Consider the following 21,239-nt stretch of genomic DNA (forward strand, 5'->3'; position numbering starts at 1 on the left):
ATAGCCACCCCAATTCACGTATCATGTTTGTGGCATTCTCTTCGTTATTTTTCAATATGGTTCAAATGGCTCCGAGCACTATGGAACTTAACTTCTGAGGTCATCAACTACTTAAACCTAACTAACCTAAGGACATCACACACATCCATCACCGAGGCAGGATTCGAAACTGCGACCGTAGCGGTCGCACGGTTCCAGACTGTAGCGCCTACAACCACTCGGCCACTCCAGCCGGCTATTTTTCAATAGTATAAAATGACCTACCCTTCGTTCGTGACACCGCACAGCAATACGCCAGAAGACAGCTGAACTACAGAAAATTTCTTAGTTGAAAGTGTTAGGTCGTTGGATGACTGCCGGTAGGTTAGTGCATAGACGGACTTGTCCAAAACTGAAACTTTTGTGGTCGGCGGCAGAATAGCCTTGCGTCTAAAACAGCTTGTGTTCATTGTCTCCAAGGGAGCGTAAACAGATTCCTAAAAATTGGGATTCATCTAACTTCCGCGAACGCCCCGACACGCCACCGAGGACTTCCGTGAACGCAGGGTTCCCGGAAACGCAGAGGTGCGACTCGCACGCGCCAAACTGCCGACGTGGGAGGCGCCGCCCCCGCCTCCTCCACCGCCCCCGCCGCCCTTTGTGGCAGCACCGCGTCGGCCATGGCGAGCGGAAAGCGCCGGCAGACAGCTCAGCGCGGCCCTAATTGCTTGCCGGCCGTGACGTCTGGGGGGCGGCGCGGTGCGACACGTCTGGACAATGGGCGACGCAGCCGGTGCGGCGCAGGGGTGGGCGCCGGGGCCGTAGCCGGCCGCCGTCACAGGACGCGGTGGTCAGGGCGGGGCGGCACAAAGCGCAACCAGCAGCGGCCACGTGCTGTGGGCCTCCATTGTGTGTCCACTGGCTTTCAGCTCACTCTCAATTATCCTAGACGCGCGGTCGAAGTTGTTTAAAGCTACGGGGGGCGGCTTTCAATAAATACTGCAACACATTTTCTTTCTTCTTAAAGTAGGGTGGGTTCATTCAGAAATCCAATACACAATATTTACCCACTCTAGGACCCTATTTTTCAACACGATCTCCGTTCATTGCGACGACCTGACACCATCTTGCTCAGTGCTTCTACATCTACATCTACATTTATACTCCGCAAGCCACCCAACGGTGTGTGGCGGAGGGCACTTTACGTGCCACTGTCATTAACTCCCTTTCCTGTTCCAGTCGCGTATGGTTCGCGGGAAGAACGACTGTCTGAAAGCCTCCGTGCGCGTTCTAATCTCTCTAATTTTACATTCGTGGTCTCCTCGGGAGGTATAAGTAGGGGGAAGCAATATATTCGATACCTCATCCAGAAACGCACCCTCTCGAAACCTGGCGAGCAAGCTACACCGCGATGCAGAGCGCCTCTCTTGCAGAGTCTGCCCCTTGAGTTTATTAAACATCTCCGTAACGCTATTACGGTTACCAAATAACCCTGTGACGAAACGCGCCGCTCTTCTTTGGATCTTCTCTACCTCCTCCGTCAACCCGATCTGGTACGGATCCAACACTGATGAGCAATACTCAAGTATAGGTCGAACGAGTGTTTTGTAAGCCACCTCCTTAGTTGATGGACTACATTTTCTAAGCACTCTCCCAATGAATCTCAACCTGGTACCCGCCTTACCAACAATTAATTTTATATGATCATTCCACTTCAAATCGTTCCGCACGCATACTCCCAGATATTTTACAAAAGTAACTGCTACCAGTGTTTGTTCCGCTATCATATAATCATACAATAAAGGATCCTTCTTTCTGTGTATTCGCAATACATTACAATTGTCTATGTTAAGGGACAGTTGCCACTCCCTGCACCAAGTGCCTATCAGCTGCAGATCTTCCTGCATTTTGCTACAATTTTCTAATGCTGCAACTTCTCTGCATACTCTGGCATCATCCGCGAAAAGCCGCATGGAACTTCCGACACTATCTACTAGGTCATTTATATATTTTGTGAAAAGCAATGGTCCCATAACACTCCCCTGTGGCTCGCGAGAGGTTACTTTAACGTCTGTAGACGTCTCTCCATTGAGAACAACATGCTGTGTTCTGTTTGATAAAAACTCTTCAATCCAGCCACACAGCTGGTCTGATATTCCGTAGGCTCTTACTTTGTTTATCAGGCGACAGTGCGGAACTGTATAGAACCCCTTCCGGAAGTCAAGAAAAATAGCATATACCTGGGAGCCTGTATCTAATATTTCCTGGGTCTCATGAACAAATAAAGCGAGTTGGGTCTCACACGATCGCTGTTTCCGGAATCCATGTTGATTCCTATATAGTAGATTCTGGGTTTCCAAAAACGACATGATACTCGAGCAAAAAACATGTTCTAAAATTCTACAGCAGATCGACGTCAGAGATATAGGTCTATAGTTTTGCGCATCTGCTCGACGACCCTTCTTGAAGACTGGGACTACCTGTGCTCTTTTCCAATCATTTGGAACCCTCCGTTCCTCTAGAGACTTGCGGTACACGGCTGTTAGAAGGGGGGCAATTTCTTTCGCGTACTCTGTGTAGAATCGAATTGGTATCCCGTCAGGTCCAGTGGACTTTCCTCTGTTGAGTGATTCCAGTTGCTTTTCTATTCCTTGGACACTTATTTCGATGTCAGCCATTTTTTCGTTTGTGCGGGGATTTAGAGAAGGAACTGCAGTGCGGTCTTCCTCTGTGAAACAGCTTTGGAAAAAGGTGTTTAGTATTTCAGCTTTACGCGTGTCATCCTCTGTTTCAATGCCATCATCATCCCGGAGTGTCTGGATATGCTGTTTCGAGCCACTTACTGATTAAACGTAAGACCAGAACTTCCTAGGATTTTCTGTCAAGTCGGTACATAGAATTTTACTTTCGAATTCACTGAACGCTTCACGCATAGCCCTCCTTACGCTAACTTTGACATCGTTTAGCTTCTGTTTGTCTGAGAGGTTTTGGCTGCGTTTAAACTTGGAGTGAAGCTCTCTTTGCTTTCGCAGTAGTTTCCTAACTTTGTTGTTGTACCACGGTGGGTTTTTCCCGTTCCTCACAGTTTTACCCGGCACGTACCTGTCTAAAACGCATTTTACGATTGCCTTGAACTTTTTCCATAAACACTCAACATTGTCAGTGTCGGAACAGAAATTTTCGTTTTGATCTGTTAGGTAGTCTGAAATCTGCCTTCTATTACTCTTGCTAAACAGATAAACCTTCCTCCCTTTTTTTATATTCCTATTAACTTTCATATTCAGGGATTCTGCAACGGCCTTATGCTCACTGATACCCTGTTCTGCACATACAGAGTCGAAAAGTTCGGGCCTGTTTGTTATAAGTAGGTCAAGATGTTATCTCCACGAGTCGGTTCTCTGTTTAATTGCTCGAGGTAATTTTCGGATAGTGCACTCAGTATAATGTCACTCGATGCTCTGTCCCTACCACCTGTCCTAAACATCTGAGTGTCCCAGTCTATATCTGGTAAATTGAAATCTCCACCTAACACTATAACATGCTGAGAAAATTTATGTGAAATGTGTTCCCCATTTTCTCTCAGTTGTTCTGCCACTAATGCTGCTGAGTCGGGAGGTCGGTAAAAGGAGCCAATTATTAACCTAGCTCGGTTGTTGAGTGTAACCTCCACCCATAATAATTCACAGGAACTATCCACTTCTACCTCACCACAGGATAAACCACCACTAACAGCGACGAACAGTCCACGACCGGTTGCATGCAATCTATCCTTTCTAAGCACCGTCTGTACCTTTGTAAAAATTTCGGCAGAATCCATCTCTGGCTTCAGCCAGCCCTCCGTACCCACAACGATCTCAGCCTCGGAGCCCCCCATCAGCGCCCGAAGCCCCGGTACTTTACCAACGCAGCCTCGACAGTTGACAATCACAATACCGACTGCTGCCCGGTCCCCGCATGTCCTGACTCTGCCCCGCACCCGTTGAGGCTGTTGCCCTTTCTGTACTTAGCCAAGGCCATCCAACCCGTGTGCCACCATTTCTACTCGTCGACTTTCGAGACAGTGTCTTGTTGCATCAATAAACTCGGCATCGTCTACTTACTGATACCCATGATGTGCATTCCTCCATTGCGCTAAACAGGTGGAACTCAGACGTTGCACTGTCCGGGCTGTAGGCTAGATGAGTTCGTTTGCGTAATTGTGGCTACGAACACGCAGAAATCCTTTATTCAGTTTTCAGAGGGTAGCACAGTACACTTGAGAGCTGGTCGTTGCGCCATGAGGGATGACATCAAACAGAACAACCCCTTCTGATTCCCAGAAGACCGTCGCCGTGAGAGTGCGGCTTTGAACTTTTTCTCCGTAGGAGAGGTGGTTTAACGCCACTCCATCGAGAGCCGTTTTGCTTCCGGTTAGAAGTTATGAGCCCATGTTTCATCGCTTGTGACGATGTTTGACAAAACACTGTCACGATCAGCCTCGTAAGGTGCAAGTAATTTCGCAAAAACGGTGCTTCGTTGCTCTTTATGGTCTTCTTTTAGGTGGCGAATTTGAGCACCCCGGGCTTTCGACGAGTGTGTCAGCACTACTAACAGAGACGTCCAATTGAATTGCAAAGTGTCTGATTGTGACCTGTCGAGGATTCTTTTCTCGTTCCGTGGGTTGTAAACACAGTATAGTGGAGGCAGTGCAGACCGCCTATTCCGGCTTTGGCGTGTTGTTCCATCGTTGCATTTGGTTTATCGGACGTCAAGTAGCCTCAGCAAGATTATTACTAGTCACTCGTTAGACAGCCACTAGTCTGAGTTACCATCTTGTGAAGGGAATGCAACTCTTGGCTGCCTATCTCGTCGCTCGCGAAAGTGTTTGTTGACGGACCTTCTCAGAATTCGATTCCTGGAGCACCGTCTGGATCAGTTGCTTGTTTTTTTAATTAAATTTTGCTATTGTATTTGCTGTTTTAAAGCAGGTAAGGTAAAAAAAGTCAAACAAAGCGTCAACTTGACGATGCACTGCAAACTGCGGAATCGGGCCGAAAATTTGTAGAAGACTGATCCCATCATTCAGTAAGGAATTTGTTTTCGACTCCGACCGATCGGTATTTGAAAAAAAGAACCCTTGAAATTAGAGGTGCCAAGAGAGTTGTATTTGTACCTTAAGGCATTCTTATGCAAATATGCCGTCTGTTAATCTGGAAGTTAAACTGGCTGAAAAGTCATTTATTGTGCTGCGGTAATTTGGGGGTGTTCGGCCCCTTGCGATATTTTCTCGTGTGCGTTATCTCGTAAGGGCAGTAGGCAATGCTTACGTCACAGCAAGCAAGAACAGGAAAATAGGCGTAAGAGAACAACTATGGCATGAACACTGCTTCTGGCCGATAGCTGGTCTAAGTAACTTGCTTTTGCTGCTTATAAAAATCGTGCTCCTACCTGAAAAGTGTATGCCGTGCAACGTGGAACCAGTGTACAAATTCCACTTCTGGATGATTGCTTTTTCCATTTCTTTAAAAAACATATTACTTCACTGTCTGCAGTTAAGCCTCAATGGGTAACCAGTTTCACGATAAGCTCCACGGCAAAATGTTCAGCATTAGCTTGCATGCCATCAAATTCCATAAGTTCTCATCACCCAGCTACACCAATTTAACGTCCAATTTAACGTCCTGGATCGTTTGTAACTATCATGGAGTTCACCTTCGATCTTGGTGGTGCGGAGCTTTGTGACCACTATGGTGTGTCATTTTTCATTCGGTGTTCACAGCGAAACTTAAAATTGGTTCAAATGGCTCTGAGCACTATGGGACTCAACTTCTGAGGTCATCTGTACCCTAGAACGTAGAACTACTTAAACCTAACTAACCTAAGGACATCACACACATCCATGCCCTAGGCAGGATTCGAACCTGAGACCGTAGCGGTCGCATGGTTCCAGAATGTAGCGCCTAGAACCGCTCGGCCACTCCAGACGGCAGTGCAACTTAGTTGTTTGCTTTGCACATTTATTGAATGACGACGATGTATATTTTGTGGATTATATTACATACATCCCATGGAAGGCTGATCCCTCAACCTCCCGGATAATCATTTTCTGTCGCCTGCCTGATGCACATGGTGAATCATTAGCAGTTAATATTTTGCTGGCATAATTATTAGCACAGCACTTTCATATGAGATTTACTAAAGATTGAACTTGCGACTTCGCACTCAAGGGGTTCCTTAAAAATCAGAGCAGCGAATGCACCTAACAACATATATTCGCAAGTGGAGTATCTCAATCACAATTAAGAAGCACTTTCTTACCGTGGGGCACAATAAACTTTCAGTGATATTTAATTTTAACAAATTTACTATCACAAACGCAACCTAGAAATACTGAAACAGGTAATCAAATGGCGGCAGAATGCCTACTCATTTAAGCCTGCTACGGCACTTTCACGGAATCTTTACTCATCCTGTAGTCAGCGAATAACATGGAGCACATATAGCACTTTCTCCGTCTGTCAGTCGCAATGAAGAGCGAGATACAGCTCACTGACTTTAGTTGCTGGTTCCCGTAGCACTCAGTTGCTCGATTTTGAAATGAATCAACAGGTGTTTACCTGATGTTGCCGCCGTCCCCCGTCCCCCCCTCCCCTCCCACAGCCCCATGACATCTGGCCACTGCCCTTTAGCAAAATAATGAACAATTATACAATGTTCGTATAATATATAGGGTAGTCCATCTGAAGTTTCGGTGGAGATTATCTCGAAAACTATACATCGAGTAAAAATAGTGGGTTAGACAAGTTCGTAATCTCAAAGGGGAACATCAAATGACACTACACGTGAACCCCAGCCCCTTTCCCCTTGGGTGGGGCGGGGGGCTACTTTTAAATCTTAAATGGAAACCTCCATTTTTAGTGTAGATTCGGATTCTCCATGAAAAAGTAATCAAGTTTTGTGTGAAACATTTTTAACCCATTGACAGATGGCGCTCAAAACTAGAAAAATTGAAATTGGGGAAGAACTCCGATTGCTTTAGAATGATCCGCGGAGGACGCACCAAATCGATACAAAATGTGCATCAATTCTTTCACTACGCCAAATCAAACTTTTTTTTTATTTTTTATTTTTTTTTTTACAAAAATGTACCCTACCTGTCCTTTTGATGGAAGAAGGCGGAATGGTATTAAAATCTCGTTATCGAATTCTTCACAATTTCATTATTCACCCAACTGTGGCGCTACCGTGGCCAAACTGCGAACTATGGCGCAGTATAAAGGTCGGTGCAATGCGATCAAACGTCACTTCACTTTCAGATTGTGAACCTCAAACATCAACTGATGAAAGTAAATTATTCTCTTGCGAAACATGGCTCACTATCCTCCTACAGAGATTGTTGATATGATTTTAATTTTGGGTGAATGCTATAACAATTACGCTGCAGCTGCGCAGTTGTATGCGGATCGTTTCCCAAACAGACGACATTCAAGCGAAAACGTTATTCAAAATTGCACTCAACGAGCTCGAAATGGGTACATGCACCGTCCACCTCGTCATCGCGAATACAATGAAAATGGCGCTGGTGCCCTTACCGTTCTCACCTGTGTTCTACTGGATCCCGGCACATAAGTATCATGCGTATTATATTACACTGAGACAGGTGTTAACGCCGAAAGATATGCAAATACACGTGCATTTCTGCCAATGGGCCTTGGAAATGATAAGTACTAACAATGATTTTGTTAGATACGCTATGTTCACCGATGAAACCATATTCAAAAACAATGGCGAATTAAATCGTCATGTCTCTCATTATTGGTCCCCTGTCAATCCACACTGGCACAGACCCGTTGAGAATCAACACAAATGGTCATTAATGGTCTAGTGTGGAATATTAAACGGTTACTTGATAGGACCAGTTTTTCGTTTTTGTTTTGTTTTTTACCGAAATGTTACTGGGGAATCTTATTTACAACTTCTCCGCGATGATTTGTTGGAGCTAATGTAAGATGTTGATTTAGAAACCAAGCAACAAATGTGGTTCCAACAGGACTGAGCAGCTCCCCATTATGCTAAAAATGTATGGAACGTTTTAAATTTACGGGACCCTGGTCGGTGGATAGGACGCAGCGGACCAATTCAGTGGCCTCCACGTTCATTAGACCTAACATCTCCAGATTTTTTCCTTGTGGGGTTATTTAAAAAATATCGTTTATCACAGATAGCCCACAACCCGAAACGATATGGATCAACGCATTCGAAGAGCACGTGCAGCCATACCACAGGATGTACTGCTCAAAATTGTGGACAACTTTCGCAGACGATTGACTTTATGCGCTGAAGCAAATGGGGATAATTTTGAACAATTTCTTCGTGGCTAATTTCATTAATTAAGGACCCCAAATTGTGAGAGGCAAGGGGACTCACCTGGGTTGGTCATCGAAATATTTTGCACAAAATGGAGTCAGACACAAGGCTGAACAATAGAGAGAACTTGACTTTTGACTCTACCCTAAACAGAAAATCAAAAGCAATGCGAGCAGGTGATCTTGGTGAACAAAGTACAGGCCCTCATCCATCTCGTCAACCTATCCTTCTTGTACCATACTGGGAGGGTTAAACGTCATCAGCAGCAAAATGTGCTGGTGCTCCATCATGGGGAATTAAACTCCGTAACGTTGAGTAAGGGGAACATCATCAGTCATTCCTCGAAGACTCACAGCAGAAACGGACAATACCCAGGACTCTTAAGGCTGTATTCGATGAAAGACATTGTTGATGCGGTGACTAACGACAGCTTGTGGGTTTACGTCGAATTTGAGCCCAATCAGATGGAGTGTTTACATCTCAGATATATTTACTGAATAATTTTTGTAACAAAATCAGTTGTAGGTAGTCGCAAATGATAATTAGTTTTAATTACTTAGTAATCATATTCCAAGTAGTGAAAAGTCAAATTTCTTTGAAGATTTACAGTTGGGACTGTTGGAATAAATATTTAAAAAAGTGTGTACAGTTCAGGCATTTGACATTAGAATATGTCAAATGGTTCAAATGGCTCTGATCACTATGGGACTTAACATCTGTGGTCATCAGTCCCCTACAACTTAGAACTACTTAAACCTAACTAACCGAAGGACATCACACACATCCATGCCCGAGGCAGGATTCGAACCTGCGACCGTAGCAGTCGCGCGGTTCCGGACTGAGCGCCTAGAACCGCTAGACCACCGCGGCAGGCCAGAATATGTCATCCATTATCAAACACGTTTATTCTAACTAGAGAGTATACCATAATGAAGTCTGTGGTGGATAGTAATAACACATTATGACTTACCTTACGGAATGTTCATTTCTGGATCCATTTTATATTATCGAATGTTGTTAACCGTGTTAGGTTTCGCTATTAATTATGATACATTTTATATGCTTCAGTAATCTTTGATATCATGAGAGCTATCTTCAAAATAAGCCTAAACTCTGTAACATTTGAAATGTATTTTCATGCAGATTGTCATATCTTGCTTAAGTTAAAGTCCTTTCTATATTAATAAATTTGCTATTATTTGCGTCAAACACATACTTCGGAAGTTTAAAAATTTTACAACATACCTCATACTGACCTCGATCTTTTACTATAATGCGTTATTTCTAACATAGAGGTTACACTAAACATCTTTTACAGTCTACCGTCCATATTCTATCTTCTGTCTTCCATTTCAACTTTTACCTTCTCTACTGCTCCTTCCAGTGTCTGATTAACAATTCCTGCCTGTCGTTTTAGATGTTCCATTAACCTGTCATTTCTTCTGCTGAGGGCCGTTCACGCTTATTCATTCTAGTTCTTCTCCTCTTTGTGCGTTATCTGCTCACTACATATATTAACCTACGTTGCGCAATACAGAATACTTGTATTTTTTATTGCAGTACTGTCGTAATAATATTGAAAGCACAATCCCATCATCAACGACATCTGCGTTACATAAGGCAAAAGTCTTTCAAAATTCATCTACCTCTGTTGTATAACTTTTTATATTAGTTAATGTGACTGCTAGTTTTTCCTATAATTTACCTTATGAGTACGTTATACATACTGTTTTCTAAGAACATGCGAAATAACATACATATGATATGCCAACATTTAGATTTGAATGTAATGCACGTCACCATTGAGCATTACTCAGTACCCAAAGTCTGCTACACAATATACAAAGACGTCTGCCAATTACACTCATAGAAATACCTTATTACATGCCAGGAAATAGTTCTGTGTGTTAAACTCACAACCAACAACAATTACACAATATATAGATCTATATACCGGTTCATCATAAGATAATATTACGTAATTTATTGGAAGACGTGGTAAGAAAATAGTACATTTAAGGCAAGTTAAATTATATGATAAAATAGCACTCACATGAACTAATATAACATTCTGTACATTAGAAATAATTTCTTTAAAACTATTTTGTGAATATGTATTCAAGACACTTTTAACATTGGTCCCTAGTACCACACTTCAAAGGTTTCCAGTTTCTTCTTTTCCCTTGTAAATGGTGTGTGCCAGATAAACACTTTCATGAACTTCTTTATTTCTATATCAACTCTGCTATGTTTACTTGCACGTCAAGCAGTCCTCCAGTCCCATGTTCCCTCCATTTGTTGAAACCCGGTGTAGAAGCGAAGTTGCACGTCGCTGTAATTGATCAGCTAAACAGTCTGGCCCTTGTGACCAGACACTCAGCAACACGGTATTTCATATATATTGGCCAAAATTAGCCACAGATCAACTTCAACAGAGCCAAAGAGGGCTCTAATCTTTTCTAAGGTTAATTTAGACCATGCGCATGTCAATATAGGGGTGTGAAGGCGATGTTTATATGCCTTTACGTTTCTTTATGTAAAAAATTGAAAGATTTAACGTTAGGCAGACGCAGTGAAGGTAAACATTCAACTTAAATTAATACTAAATTTAAATTTGTCGACTAAGAATTGAATTTTAAACCTTTAAATACTTATTAAACACTTCGAATCACAGACTTTGTAGGGGAAAGTCTGGTTATCGAAACCAGAAGCACAGAATTTTGTTACTCTACATATACATCTACATGGATACTCTGCAAATCACATTTAAGTGCCTGGTAGAGGGTTCATCGAACCACCTTCACAATTCTCTAATATTCCAATCTCGTATAGTGCGCGGAAAGAATGAAAACCTATATCTTTCCGTACGAACTCTGATTTCCCTTATTTTATCGTGGTGATCGTTCCGCCCTACGTACGTCGGTGTCAACAAAATATTTTCGCATTCGGAGGACAAAGTTGGTGATTGGAATTTCGTGAGATGATTCCGTCGCAACGAAACACGCCTTTCCTTTAATGATTTCCAGCCCAAATCCTGTGTCATTTCTGTGACACTCTCTGAACTTTTTCGGTGTACTCAGTCAGTCCTATTTGGTAAGGATCCGACACTGCGCAAAAGTATTCTAAAAGAGGACGGACAAGCGTAGTGTAGGCAGTCTCCTTAGTAGGTCTGTTACATTTTCTAAGTGTCCTGCCAATAAAACGCAGCCTTTGGTTAGCCTTCCCCACAACATTTTCTATGTGTTCCTTTTAATTTAAGTTGCTCGTAATTGTAATACGTTGGTATTTAGTTGGATTTACGGCTTTTAGATTAGACTGATTTATCGTGTAACCGAAGTTTAACGACTTCCTTGTAGCACTCATGTCGATGATCTCACACTTTTGGTTATTTAGGATCAACTGTCACTTTTCGCACCATTCCGATATTTCTTCTAAATCACTGTTTGTAGTGATTAGCCCATCGGGACCATCGTCTCAAGTAATTGCGTGCCATTTCACGCTCTACCTTACTAGTTTATGTTTACCATAATTTCCCTAATTCAATGCGACAAATATTGGCTACCTTTTTGAACAACGTCATTACATCATCGCTGAGAACCACGTGTAACCAGGGACTGGATACAAATTAAAAAAATTATTGCTTCATCCATATGTGAGTGTCATTATTACCACTACTTACTTTTGGTGATCAGTTATTCCTCATGCGAGCTATCTGCTTTAGCAGAGCTATCTTTTTTTAAGAAAATGACAATTTAATAAAGTAATTTATACATGATAGTTTAAAGCAGTGATTTCCCAATCAGTTTCAAAAAGCACCTCTGACAGAACTGCATGTTGATACTTTCCGTGACATATTTTCGCTCTACGTGTTGTTCAATAAACTTAAAAAACTAGTGTGAAATTTGTCATACTTCCCATCACTGATTTTCACCAAATGCATAAACGCTTTCTTTTCTCCTTTCTTTCTGTCTATAGAGAGCAGTGCGTATCCACTAAATTGACAACCTTGTTAATAGTGGCAAGTACAGTTCCTCTTGTAATCGAGTAACCTTCACAGAAAGTAGAATCCCCTACAAGTGCTTCCTTTAGAATTGGTAGCTTGAAGGAAGCTGGCTGTTACGCAGCCTTTGTTGACCACTGTACTGTGTATATCAACTATTGTCAATAGGTGTCTTGGAAAGCCTGTGGAAACCTACTGCTGCCTCTTAAAATTTATAATACGAAGTTACGATTTAGTGCAAGCGTGGGGAAGTTACTTCAGCATTACGTGGTTCTGTTGCCTTCGGACTTCGATCTGAGAAGTAGACTTCGCACCGATTTCAGTATATGCAGTGCTGTCATCGCGTTCCACATTTTATCATCGTTCCAACTAGAGTGCGCTCTCGCGAACGGAAATTGTCGCCACAGCTTTCGCCGGGATAATGGCGAACAGAGTGCTGGCGACGCAAGAAGGCTTTCAGCAGCGATCGTCAATGCTGGAGGCGGTGCCGCTGCCAAGTGAAGCAGGCGGCTGTGACGGACGGCAACCGCGAGGTCAGCGGATCGGAAGTTGTACTCCCAGCCTGAGATCGGCTGACACGGCTCCGTGCCCCTCCGAGGGGGTGGAGCGCAAGTTGGTGAAAAGTCAGCCAGGAGTAAGTTTTGAACCCACACTTATCAGTCAAATCAGCGTAATAATTCAATAATTAATTTTTCAATCTGCACTAAGCTCTAATTAGGATCTACCTGGCAGATTGCAACTGTCTACCCCATCGGTACTCGAACACCGAACCTTTGCCTATCGGGGAGAAATTTCTCTACATACTGAACTGTACAGACACGACTCTATCCGTCAACAGAGAGACGCTCTGGTACAAGTAAGTTGTGAGGGTGAGTCGTGGGTGCACGAATAGCACAGTCGCTTAAGCTTTCTTCCCGTTCTACACAAAGATTCCAGGTTCGAGTTACAGTCCGGCGCAGAGAGGTAGTCTGCCAGGAAGTTCTGTTGTGAAACTGATCCACATTTCTGATAAATAACAGGAGACATACGTAAAGCATACATCTAGAATGATACCAAACAAGCTAAAAAAAGAAAGAAAAAGCAGAAAAAATAATAAAGTTCATAAAGTTCAGGACAGAAGGGATCAAGGGAGAGCCAAGTATGACATCCGAAGGAGCTTAAGAACAAAGAGTAGAAGAAGAAGGACGAGGAGGAGATGGAGAACGAGGACGAGAAGGAGGAGTATGGAATGGAGGTCACTAAAATAGAAAACAAGTACTGATTTACGAAAGGAACCCATGGAGAGGTTCGAATTGGACTTTATTGTGCAATGGTTACGAAAGATCTACCTAATCTTTGTAGATAGAGTAACTTGTTTCTGGCTTCCGGTTATCATACAGAGCATTTCTTGTTACGGTAAATGATCCAACGTAGCCGGCTCTACAGTCTGGAACCGCAAGACCGCTACGGTCGCAGGTTCGAATCCTGCCTCGGGCATGGATGTGTGTGATGTCCTTAGGTTAGTTAGGTTTAAGTAGTTCTAAGTTCCAGGGGACTGATGATCTCAGAAGTTAAGTCCCATATTGCTCAGAGCCATTTCAACCATTTTTTTGATCCAACGTAAAGTGTTACTTGGCGGAGGAGACATATATTGTCGCTAATCCTTTTAAAGAGCCAGTCTCCTGCACATAAGTATTTTATGTATTGGTCTGTATGAATAAAAATAACTTGTATTGTGTAACACCACAGTAATTATTTATCGATGATGAGCGACAGTGAAGTGGCCTGTTCCTGAAACAAAAGAGAGTAGGGACAATTTTTCTCTTTTTTTCGGGAGTGCTCAGTCTCACTTACTTTGTCTTTCTATAGTCGTGCTACTCAACAAGCAGAGCTGTGTAAGTTCTCTTTTGGAAACTGTATTATTGTAATTATTTAAAATTTACCTCCTTCCAGTTGCACAATTTTCATGATTTTTTGGCCATAACTTTCAGCTGAGTAGGAAGATCGTTGTGAAGAGACAGAATGACCGAAGGCGTACTGCATTCAGTGATTAATTTTTACTTCCTCACAGCAGTAAGCGACCTCGAGATCAACGGCCAATCGTTTTAACATAACCTACAACGATTTCATGTAAAATACACTATGTAATAAAAAGTATCCGCAACCCCCCCCCCCACAAAAAAAATAGTTTTTCATATTAGTGCACTGTACTGCCATCTACTGCCAGGTACTCCATATTCCAAACTGCGTCAGGATCCATTCCATGTATTATGACAGTTAGGCGTTAGGCAGGATGTGAGACAACTTGGATTTCATGGTCGAGCGGCTGCTTGTAAGCCACACATCACGCTGGTAAATATAAAACGACGCCTCACTTGGCATAAGGAGCGTAAACATTTGAAGACTGAACAGTGGAGAAACGTTGCATGGAGTGACGAATCACGGTACACAATATCGCGATGCGATGGCAGGGTGTGGTGTGTAAGGTGAATGCCCGGTGAACGTCATCTTCCAGCAAAGTGCCAGCAGTAAAATTCGGAGGAGATGGTGTTATGGTGTGGTCGTGTTTTTCATGGAGGGTGCTTGCACCTGTTTTTGTTTTGCGTGGTACTATCACAGGACAAGCCTATATTGATGTTTTAAGCACGTTATTCTTCCCACTGTTGAAGAACAATTCGGGGGATGGCGACTACATCTTTCATCACGATCGAGTACCTGTTCATAATACACAGCCTGTGGCGGAGTGGTTACACGACAATAACATCCCTGTAATGGACTGTCCTGCACAGAGTCCTGACCTGAATCCTATAGAACACCTTTGGGAAGTTTTGGAACGCCGACTTCGTGCCAGACCTCATCGAGCGACATCGATATCTCTCCTCAGTGCAACACTCCATGATGAATGGGCCGCCATTCCCCAAGAAACCTTCCAGCAACTGATTCAACGTATACCTGCGAGAGTCGAGGCTGTCATCAAGGCTAAGGGTGGGCCAACACCATATTGAATTCCAGCTTTACCGATGGAGGGCATCACGTACTTATAAGTCATTATCAGCCAGGTATCCCGATACTTTTGATCACATAGTGTATGTTACAAATAGTTCGGTCATTAGTATCCTAAAAATGATACTTTCTGTCTTTGTGAGACGCCGACCCCACGTTCAAAAAATAGGTGATTATACACTGAGGCGCCAAAGAAACTGGTATAGGCATGCGTATTAAAATGCGGAGATTTGTAAACAAAAATGGTTCAAATGGCTCTAAGCACCATGGGACTTAACATCTGAGGTCATCAGTCCTCTAGACTTAGAAAATACTGAAACCTAAACAAAGAACCTAACCAACCTAAGGACATCGACATCACACACATCCATGCCCGAGGCAGGATTCGAACCCGCGACCGTAGCAGCAGTGCGGTTCCGGACTGAAACGCCTAGAACCGCTCGGTCACAACGGCCGGCTAGATATGTAAACAGGCAGAACACGGCGTTGCGGTCGGAAGCGCCTGTATAAGACAACAAGTGTCTGGCGCAGTTGTGGATCGGTTGCTGCTGCTACAATGGCAGGTTTTCAAGATTTAAGTGAGTTTGAACGTGGTGTTACAGTCGGCGCACCAGCGATGGCACACAGCATCTCCCAGATAGCGACGAAGTGGGGATTTTTCCGTACCACCATTTCACGAGTGTACCGTGAATATCAGGAATCCGGTAAAACATGAAATCTCTGACATTGCTGCGGCCAGAAAAAAGTTCCTGCAAGAACAGGACCAATGAAGACTGAAGAGAATCGTTCAAGGTGACAGAAGTGCAACCCTTCCGCAAATTGTTGCAGATTTCAGTGCTGAGCCATCTGCAAGTATCAGCATGCGAATCATTCAACGAAATATCATCGATATGGGCCTCTCGGAGCCGAAGGCTCACTCGTGTACCCTTGATGACTACACAACGCAAAGCTTTACGCCTCGTCTGGGCCCATCAGCACCGACGTTGGACTGTCGATGGCTGGAAAAATGTTCCCTGGTCGGACGAATCTCGTTTCATATTGCATTGAGCGGATGGACGTGTACGCGTATGAAGACAGACTCGTGAATCCATGGACCCTGCATGTCAAAAGGGGACTGTTCAAGCTGGTGGGGGCTCTGTAATGGTGTGGGGCCTGTGTGCAGTTGGACTGATATGGGAATCCTGACACGTCTAGATCGACTCTGACAGGTGACACGCACGTAAGCATCCTGTCTAATCACCTGCATTGATTCATGTCCATTGTGCATTCCAACTGACTTGGGCAATTCCAGCAGCACAATGCGACACCCCACACTTTCGAGATTGCTACAGTGTGGCTCCAGGTACACTCATCTGATTTTAAACACTTCCGCTGGTCACCAAACTCTCCAGAGTAGAGCATTGTTGAGCATATCTGGGATGCCCAGCAACTTGCTGCTCATATCCCCAACCCTTCGTACTCTTACCGATTTATGGACAATCCTGCAGGATTAATGGTGTCAGTTCCCTCCCGTACTAGTTCAGACATTAGTCGAGTCTATGCCACGTCGTGCTGAGACACTTCTTCATGGCCGTTGGGGCCATAAATGATATTAGGCAGGTGTACCAGTTTCTTTGGCTCCTCAGTGTATGAATGCATGGCGTCTGTCTGTGCTTTCGGACTTGTACCAAAGAATAGACACCACGCTTTCATATAATTTATTCACCTCGATGAGCAATGAATCTTCACCCTATAGTATAGAGCCACAATTTCCATCAGCTTACAGCGGGAATCTAAAATTAGCGAGCGTCAAGGACACGGATGGGGACTGCGGATAGGTGGTGCCAGATGGGAATGTGAGTTGGCCGGGGAGTGTGCCGAGATAGTCTGTGCTTTAGCTATATACACCGTGTCCGGATAGCGCAGTGGCTAACGCAGCTGCCTAGGAAGCAGGAGATACTGGATTCAAGTTGCGGTCCGGTGTTTATTTTTCACTTCTTGTCGCAGATTCCTCGTGAAGTCCCGATGCAGCTGGTATCATCAGTTCCTTCTCTTTCCTTTCCTTTCTCCTCCCTTCACATTCAGTTTCCGTAATTTGGTGGTTAGCTGCCATGCCGTGATGTGTTGATCGCCACGAAGTTTATAAACATAAACTAAGAATTAAGCTAAAAGTTGAGATGCAACGCGCCATACGCAGCAAAAGTGTAATGATTGTATTTTGAAGCTACGAAACATGAATTATGACGTCGCTATCTCCAATATTAATTTTTACTCAGTGTTCTTCCGTGATGAATTGTACATGAAAAACCTAATTATGGCAATGTGTACCGGTACTTTCTTGTAAAGTCTCGCTGATATCAATAAACAAGCCTAGCAGCGATAAAGATTAAAAAACAAGAACATCGTCTGATATCGTTGAACTCCTGGGAGGCGGGTTTGTAGTCGAACTTTGACCTTGGTAACAGATACCTTAGCTACAACAATGCCTAATAGTCAACTGATGTATTAGGTAATACATATTACATTAATTTTTAAGTTAATAGCTTGGGGATGTTGTTGCACAAAGTCCTCCTGAGCATCCATTGCCTTACGATCGCAACTAACATTTGTCTGCAAGGTGTGAGAAACCGATACTGACAAAATTCGAGGTGTTGTAGCAGGTATCTCCATAATGAAGGAGGCATCACATGTCTGGAGTCTTCATCCGATGACGCTGCAGACCTTCGAAGCTATGGTGGCCATCGCCTACAGCTCAGCCTCTCCTTTAGCAGTACAACTGAGTTTGTGAACCATCGGACCGAAAGCTGACCTTCCCGCTATGAGCCTCACAGCAATCAGATAGATGGGATGAAAAGCGTGTTTACTAACAAGGGGATGGTCTAGCGGCAGTCGTTGGCTCTAGTACTCTGTGCGGGTGGATGGTGTTATAGGAGTGAGTTCCTATCCTTGAATTTTAGCTCAAATCACCTTCTAAAGTCTCGCGACGTTTCCAGTAATCATTCTCTTATAATGCAGTATACAACTGTGTGGAGCACAAATACAATATCCGAGAAAGGAAACTGTATACACTTACTCACCGTCGGTGTGTATGTAAATTCTTGGGGTTGCAATTCTCTGTGACAGGTAGAACGTCCACCAGAGTTCATCAATGTTGTTCATGTTTACTGTTGATGCCAGGTGTGGTAGTGCACATAACAGCCTTGAATGGCGGAGGATGTTGTGTGATCACTCATGTCAGACGGCGCTGTCAGAAACTGACAGATTTTGAAAGCGCCCTCATAGCGGATCTCTGTTTGGCCTACTAGTCGAATCCCGCAATATCCAGATTTGTAGGGCATTGAGATGTGGGAGTGGCCCTCTGTTAGACTGGGCGGGAACGTGAGGGGAGGCATGCTCAACGTCAAGTTTCTGAAAGACGACGACCACATCGTAGGAACGCCGTATTTTGGGCCAAGCGCATAATAGCTCCTTTACATGTGCACCTGTCATCTAAGAGCAAGTAATGGACTTCCAGCAACATTCTGTGCTATCCTGCACCATCCGTCTGACTCTGGCAGCACATGGACTAGGAAATTACCATGCCATGCTGAGGCTGCTGTTAATACCACAATGAAAGCGGATACGTTTGTAGAGGTGCGATCACCAGAAAGTATGGACTGTTGGAGATGTACTCAGCGCTGAATCGTTGTCCGTCATTATTCCAGACGACTATTTTCCGTGAATATGGTGGCAACCTGGGGAGAGACACTACTACTATTTAAGCGAGACAATGCCATGTTAATCTCAGGGACAGTACCGTGGTACCATTTTTCAACAGGACAATGCTCGTCCACACAGGGCACCTGGGGGTATGAACTGTCTGCCTGATAGTGAGGTACTCGCGTAGCCAGTAAAATCCTTATATCTGTCCCCGACAGCACGCGTGTGGAACCAGATCGGACGCCAACTCAGTTCCACTACCAGTATGTAGTATATCATGGATCAGTCACAACAGTTGTGCGACACAATGCTTCAGGAGAGCATACAACTGCCTTCCCACCCGAACCAGTGAATGTATCCAGACCAGAGTGTGTCTAACGCCTTACCAGTAAGTTAGCTCGACTCTTAAACACTGAAATAATATTATATATTTTCCCAGTTCGGGATGTTTCATTTCGTTTCCTCCTCCCCTTCTGGAGGCAGTATATTTAAAAATAGTTGCTACTTTTACTCATTTTATTAATCACAGGAACTCATTATTCTCAAGTTGTTAAATTTATGAACAATTGTAAGACCAGTTTACTGGGTTTCAAGAGGATACATAAGAGAGTCTAATGAAAAGGAAACGAATTCCTGTGTTATACACTCCAAGACAAGGAAACAACTACCTACCTCGCAAGTATTATCCGAATGAGATGGAAATCTGTACATGTGATGCACATGCACATACAAACAAAAGATTACAAATTCCGAAAGGTTCGATCATTTGTTCAAGAGAAACAGGTCCCCTAACTATGCAAGTCAACAACTCTTTGGTCCACCTGAGGCTCTTACGCAAACAGTTATTTGGCTTGACATTGACTGATAGCGTTGCGGATGTCCTGCTGAAGGACATCGTGAAAGATACTTTCCAATTGGCGCATTACATCGTCAAAATCCCTAACTGGTAGGAGACTCCTGCTACAAACGTTCTCAACTGGGAGAGATCCGACGACCTTGTTGGCCAATGTAAGGCTTGGCAAGAAGCTCTCGTTGTAGGCTGGCGACTATTATCTTGTCGAAGTGTAAGCCAAGGAGAGCTTAACGTGAAGGTTAGCTAAACTGTACGTTGAATATCGTCGACGTACCGCTGTGCTGTAGGAGTGACAATCAAAGGGATCCTCCTACAAAATGGCACCACAGACCATCGCTCCCTGTTGACAGGCAGTATGGCTGGGGACAATCGTATTGGTATCCCACCACTGTCTGTGGCATCTCCAGACACGTTTTCACTGACCATCGAGGTATAGAATGCCAATGACCAGAATAGAATTTTCATGATCTCCCCTTCGAATTGAGCTCCGATGACCGGCAAAGACTTGTCTGGAGATGCCTGCGACAGCAGTGTTGTACCAACTGTCAACCACCATACTGCCCGAGTGATGGTGTGGGTTGCTGTTTCATTTCGTGGCAGGACCCCTCCGATTGTCATCCACGGCACACTCACAGCACAATGGTGTGCTGCCCCTCACGGCAAGTCATCCTAGGCTTACGTTGCAGCAAGATGACGCCTTCCTCACATGGCGAGAGTTTCTGCTGCGTGTGTTCGTGCTTGCCAAATCCTGGCTTGGCCAGCAAGGTCGCAAGATCTATCTCCAATTAAGAACTTGGGAGTATTACGGAAAGGGCCCTCCATCCAGCTCGGGATTTTGACGGTCTAATGCGTCAGTTGGATAGAATTTTGCATGATATTCCTCACGAGAATATCCAATAACTCTTGCAGTCAATGCAAGACGTATAACTGCTCGCATAAGAGCCCAGCGCGTTACCGACGTGCTCAATTTGTGAAGCTCTTTCTCCTGATTAAATTATACAACTTTTCTGAAAGTGTAATCATCTGCTTGTCTGCAAATGTACTCCACATCTACCTGTACCCTCCAAATTCATTAGTGGTGCGTTGTTTTACCTTTTTCCTGTCTCATTGTCTATTTTGAACCAAATTTTGTATATTATCATAACTTAATCAAGTTAATGTGAGACCATACTCTACCGGTAGAGCCTTTAACCACTAAACAAAACGTTCTGTACTCTGAATTAGATAAAAGTCACAGCTTGCATTTTGAATAGGTACGGTTAGCAGTTTTAGCCTACAAGTTCCATTACTACATGTCACCCAAGTTCACCCCACTGGACTTCCCAAAGAGGAGGAGCGCATAGATTCAAGGAAGCCTGTTTGCCATTAGAGGCGAAAAATCAATAATGATCAACAAAATGA

At 43.8% G+C, this 21,239-nt stretch overlaps 1 protein-coding gene across 1 annotated transcript in view; it reads left to right on the forward strand.

Annotated features, from left to right (window-relative positions):
* LOC126234900 (cuticlin 2-like) overlaps positions 1-21,239 on the forward strand; it is a 78,801-nt gene that overhangs the window by 13,814 nt on the left and 43,748 nt on the right. The window contains exon 2 of the mRNA XM_049943640.1: positions 563-738. Coding sequence (XP_049799597.1) covers positions 563-738 — 176 coding nt within the window. The remainder of the gene's footprint in view (positions 1-562; positions 739-21,239) is intronic.

Source organism: Schistocerca nitens, chromosome 2, assembly GCF_023898315.1.
Source record: "Schistocerca nitens isolate TAMUIC-IGC-003100 chromosome 2, iqSchNite1.1, whole genome shotgun sequence".
Taxonomy (NCBI): domain Eukaryota; kingdom Metazoa; phylum Arthropoda; class Insecta; order Orthoptera; family Acrididae; genus Schistocerca; species Schistocerca nitens.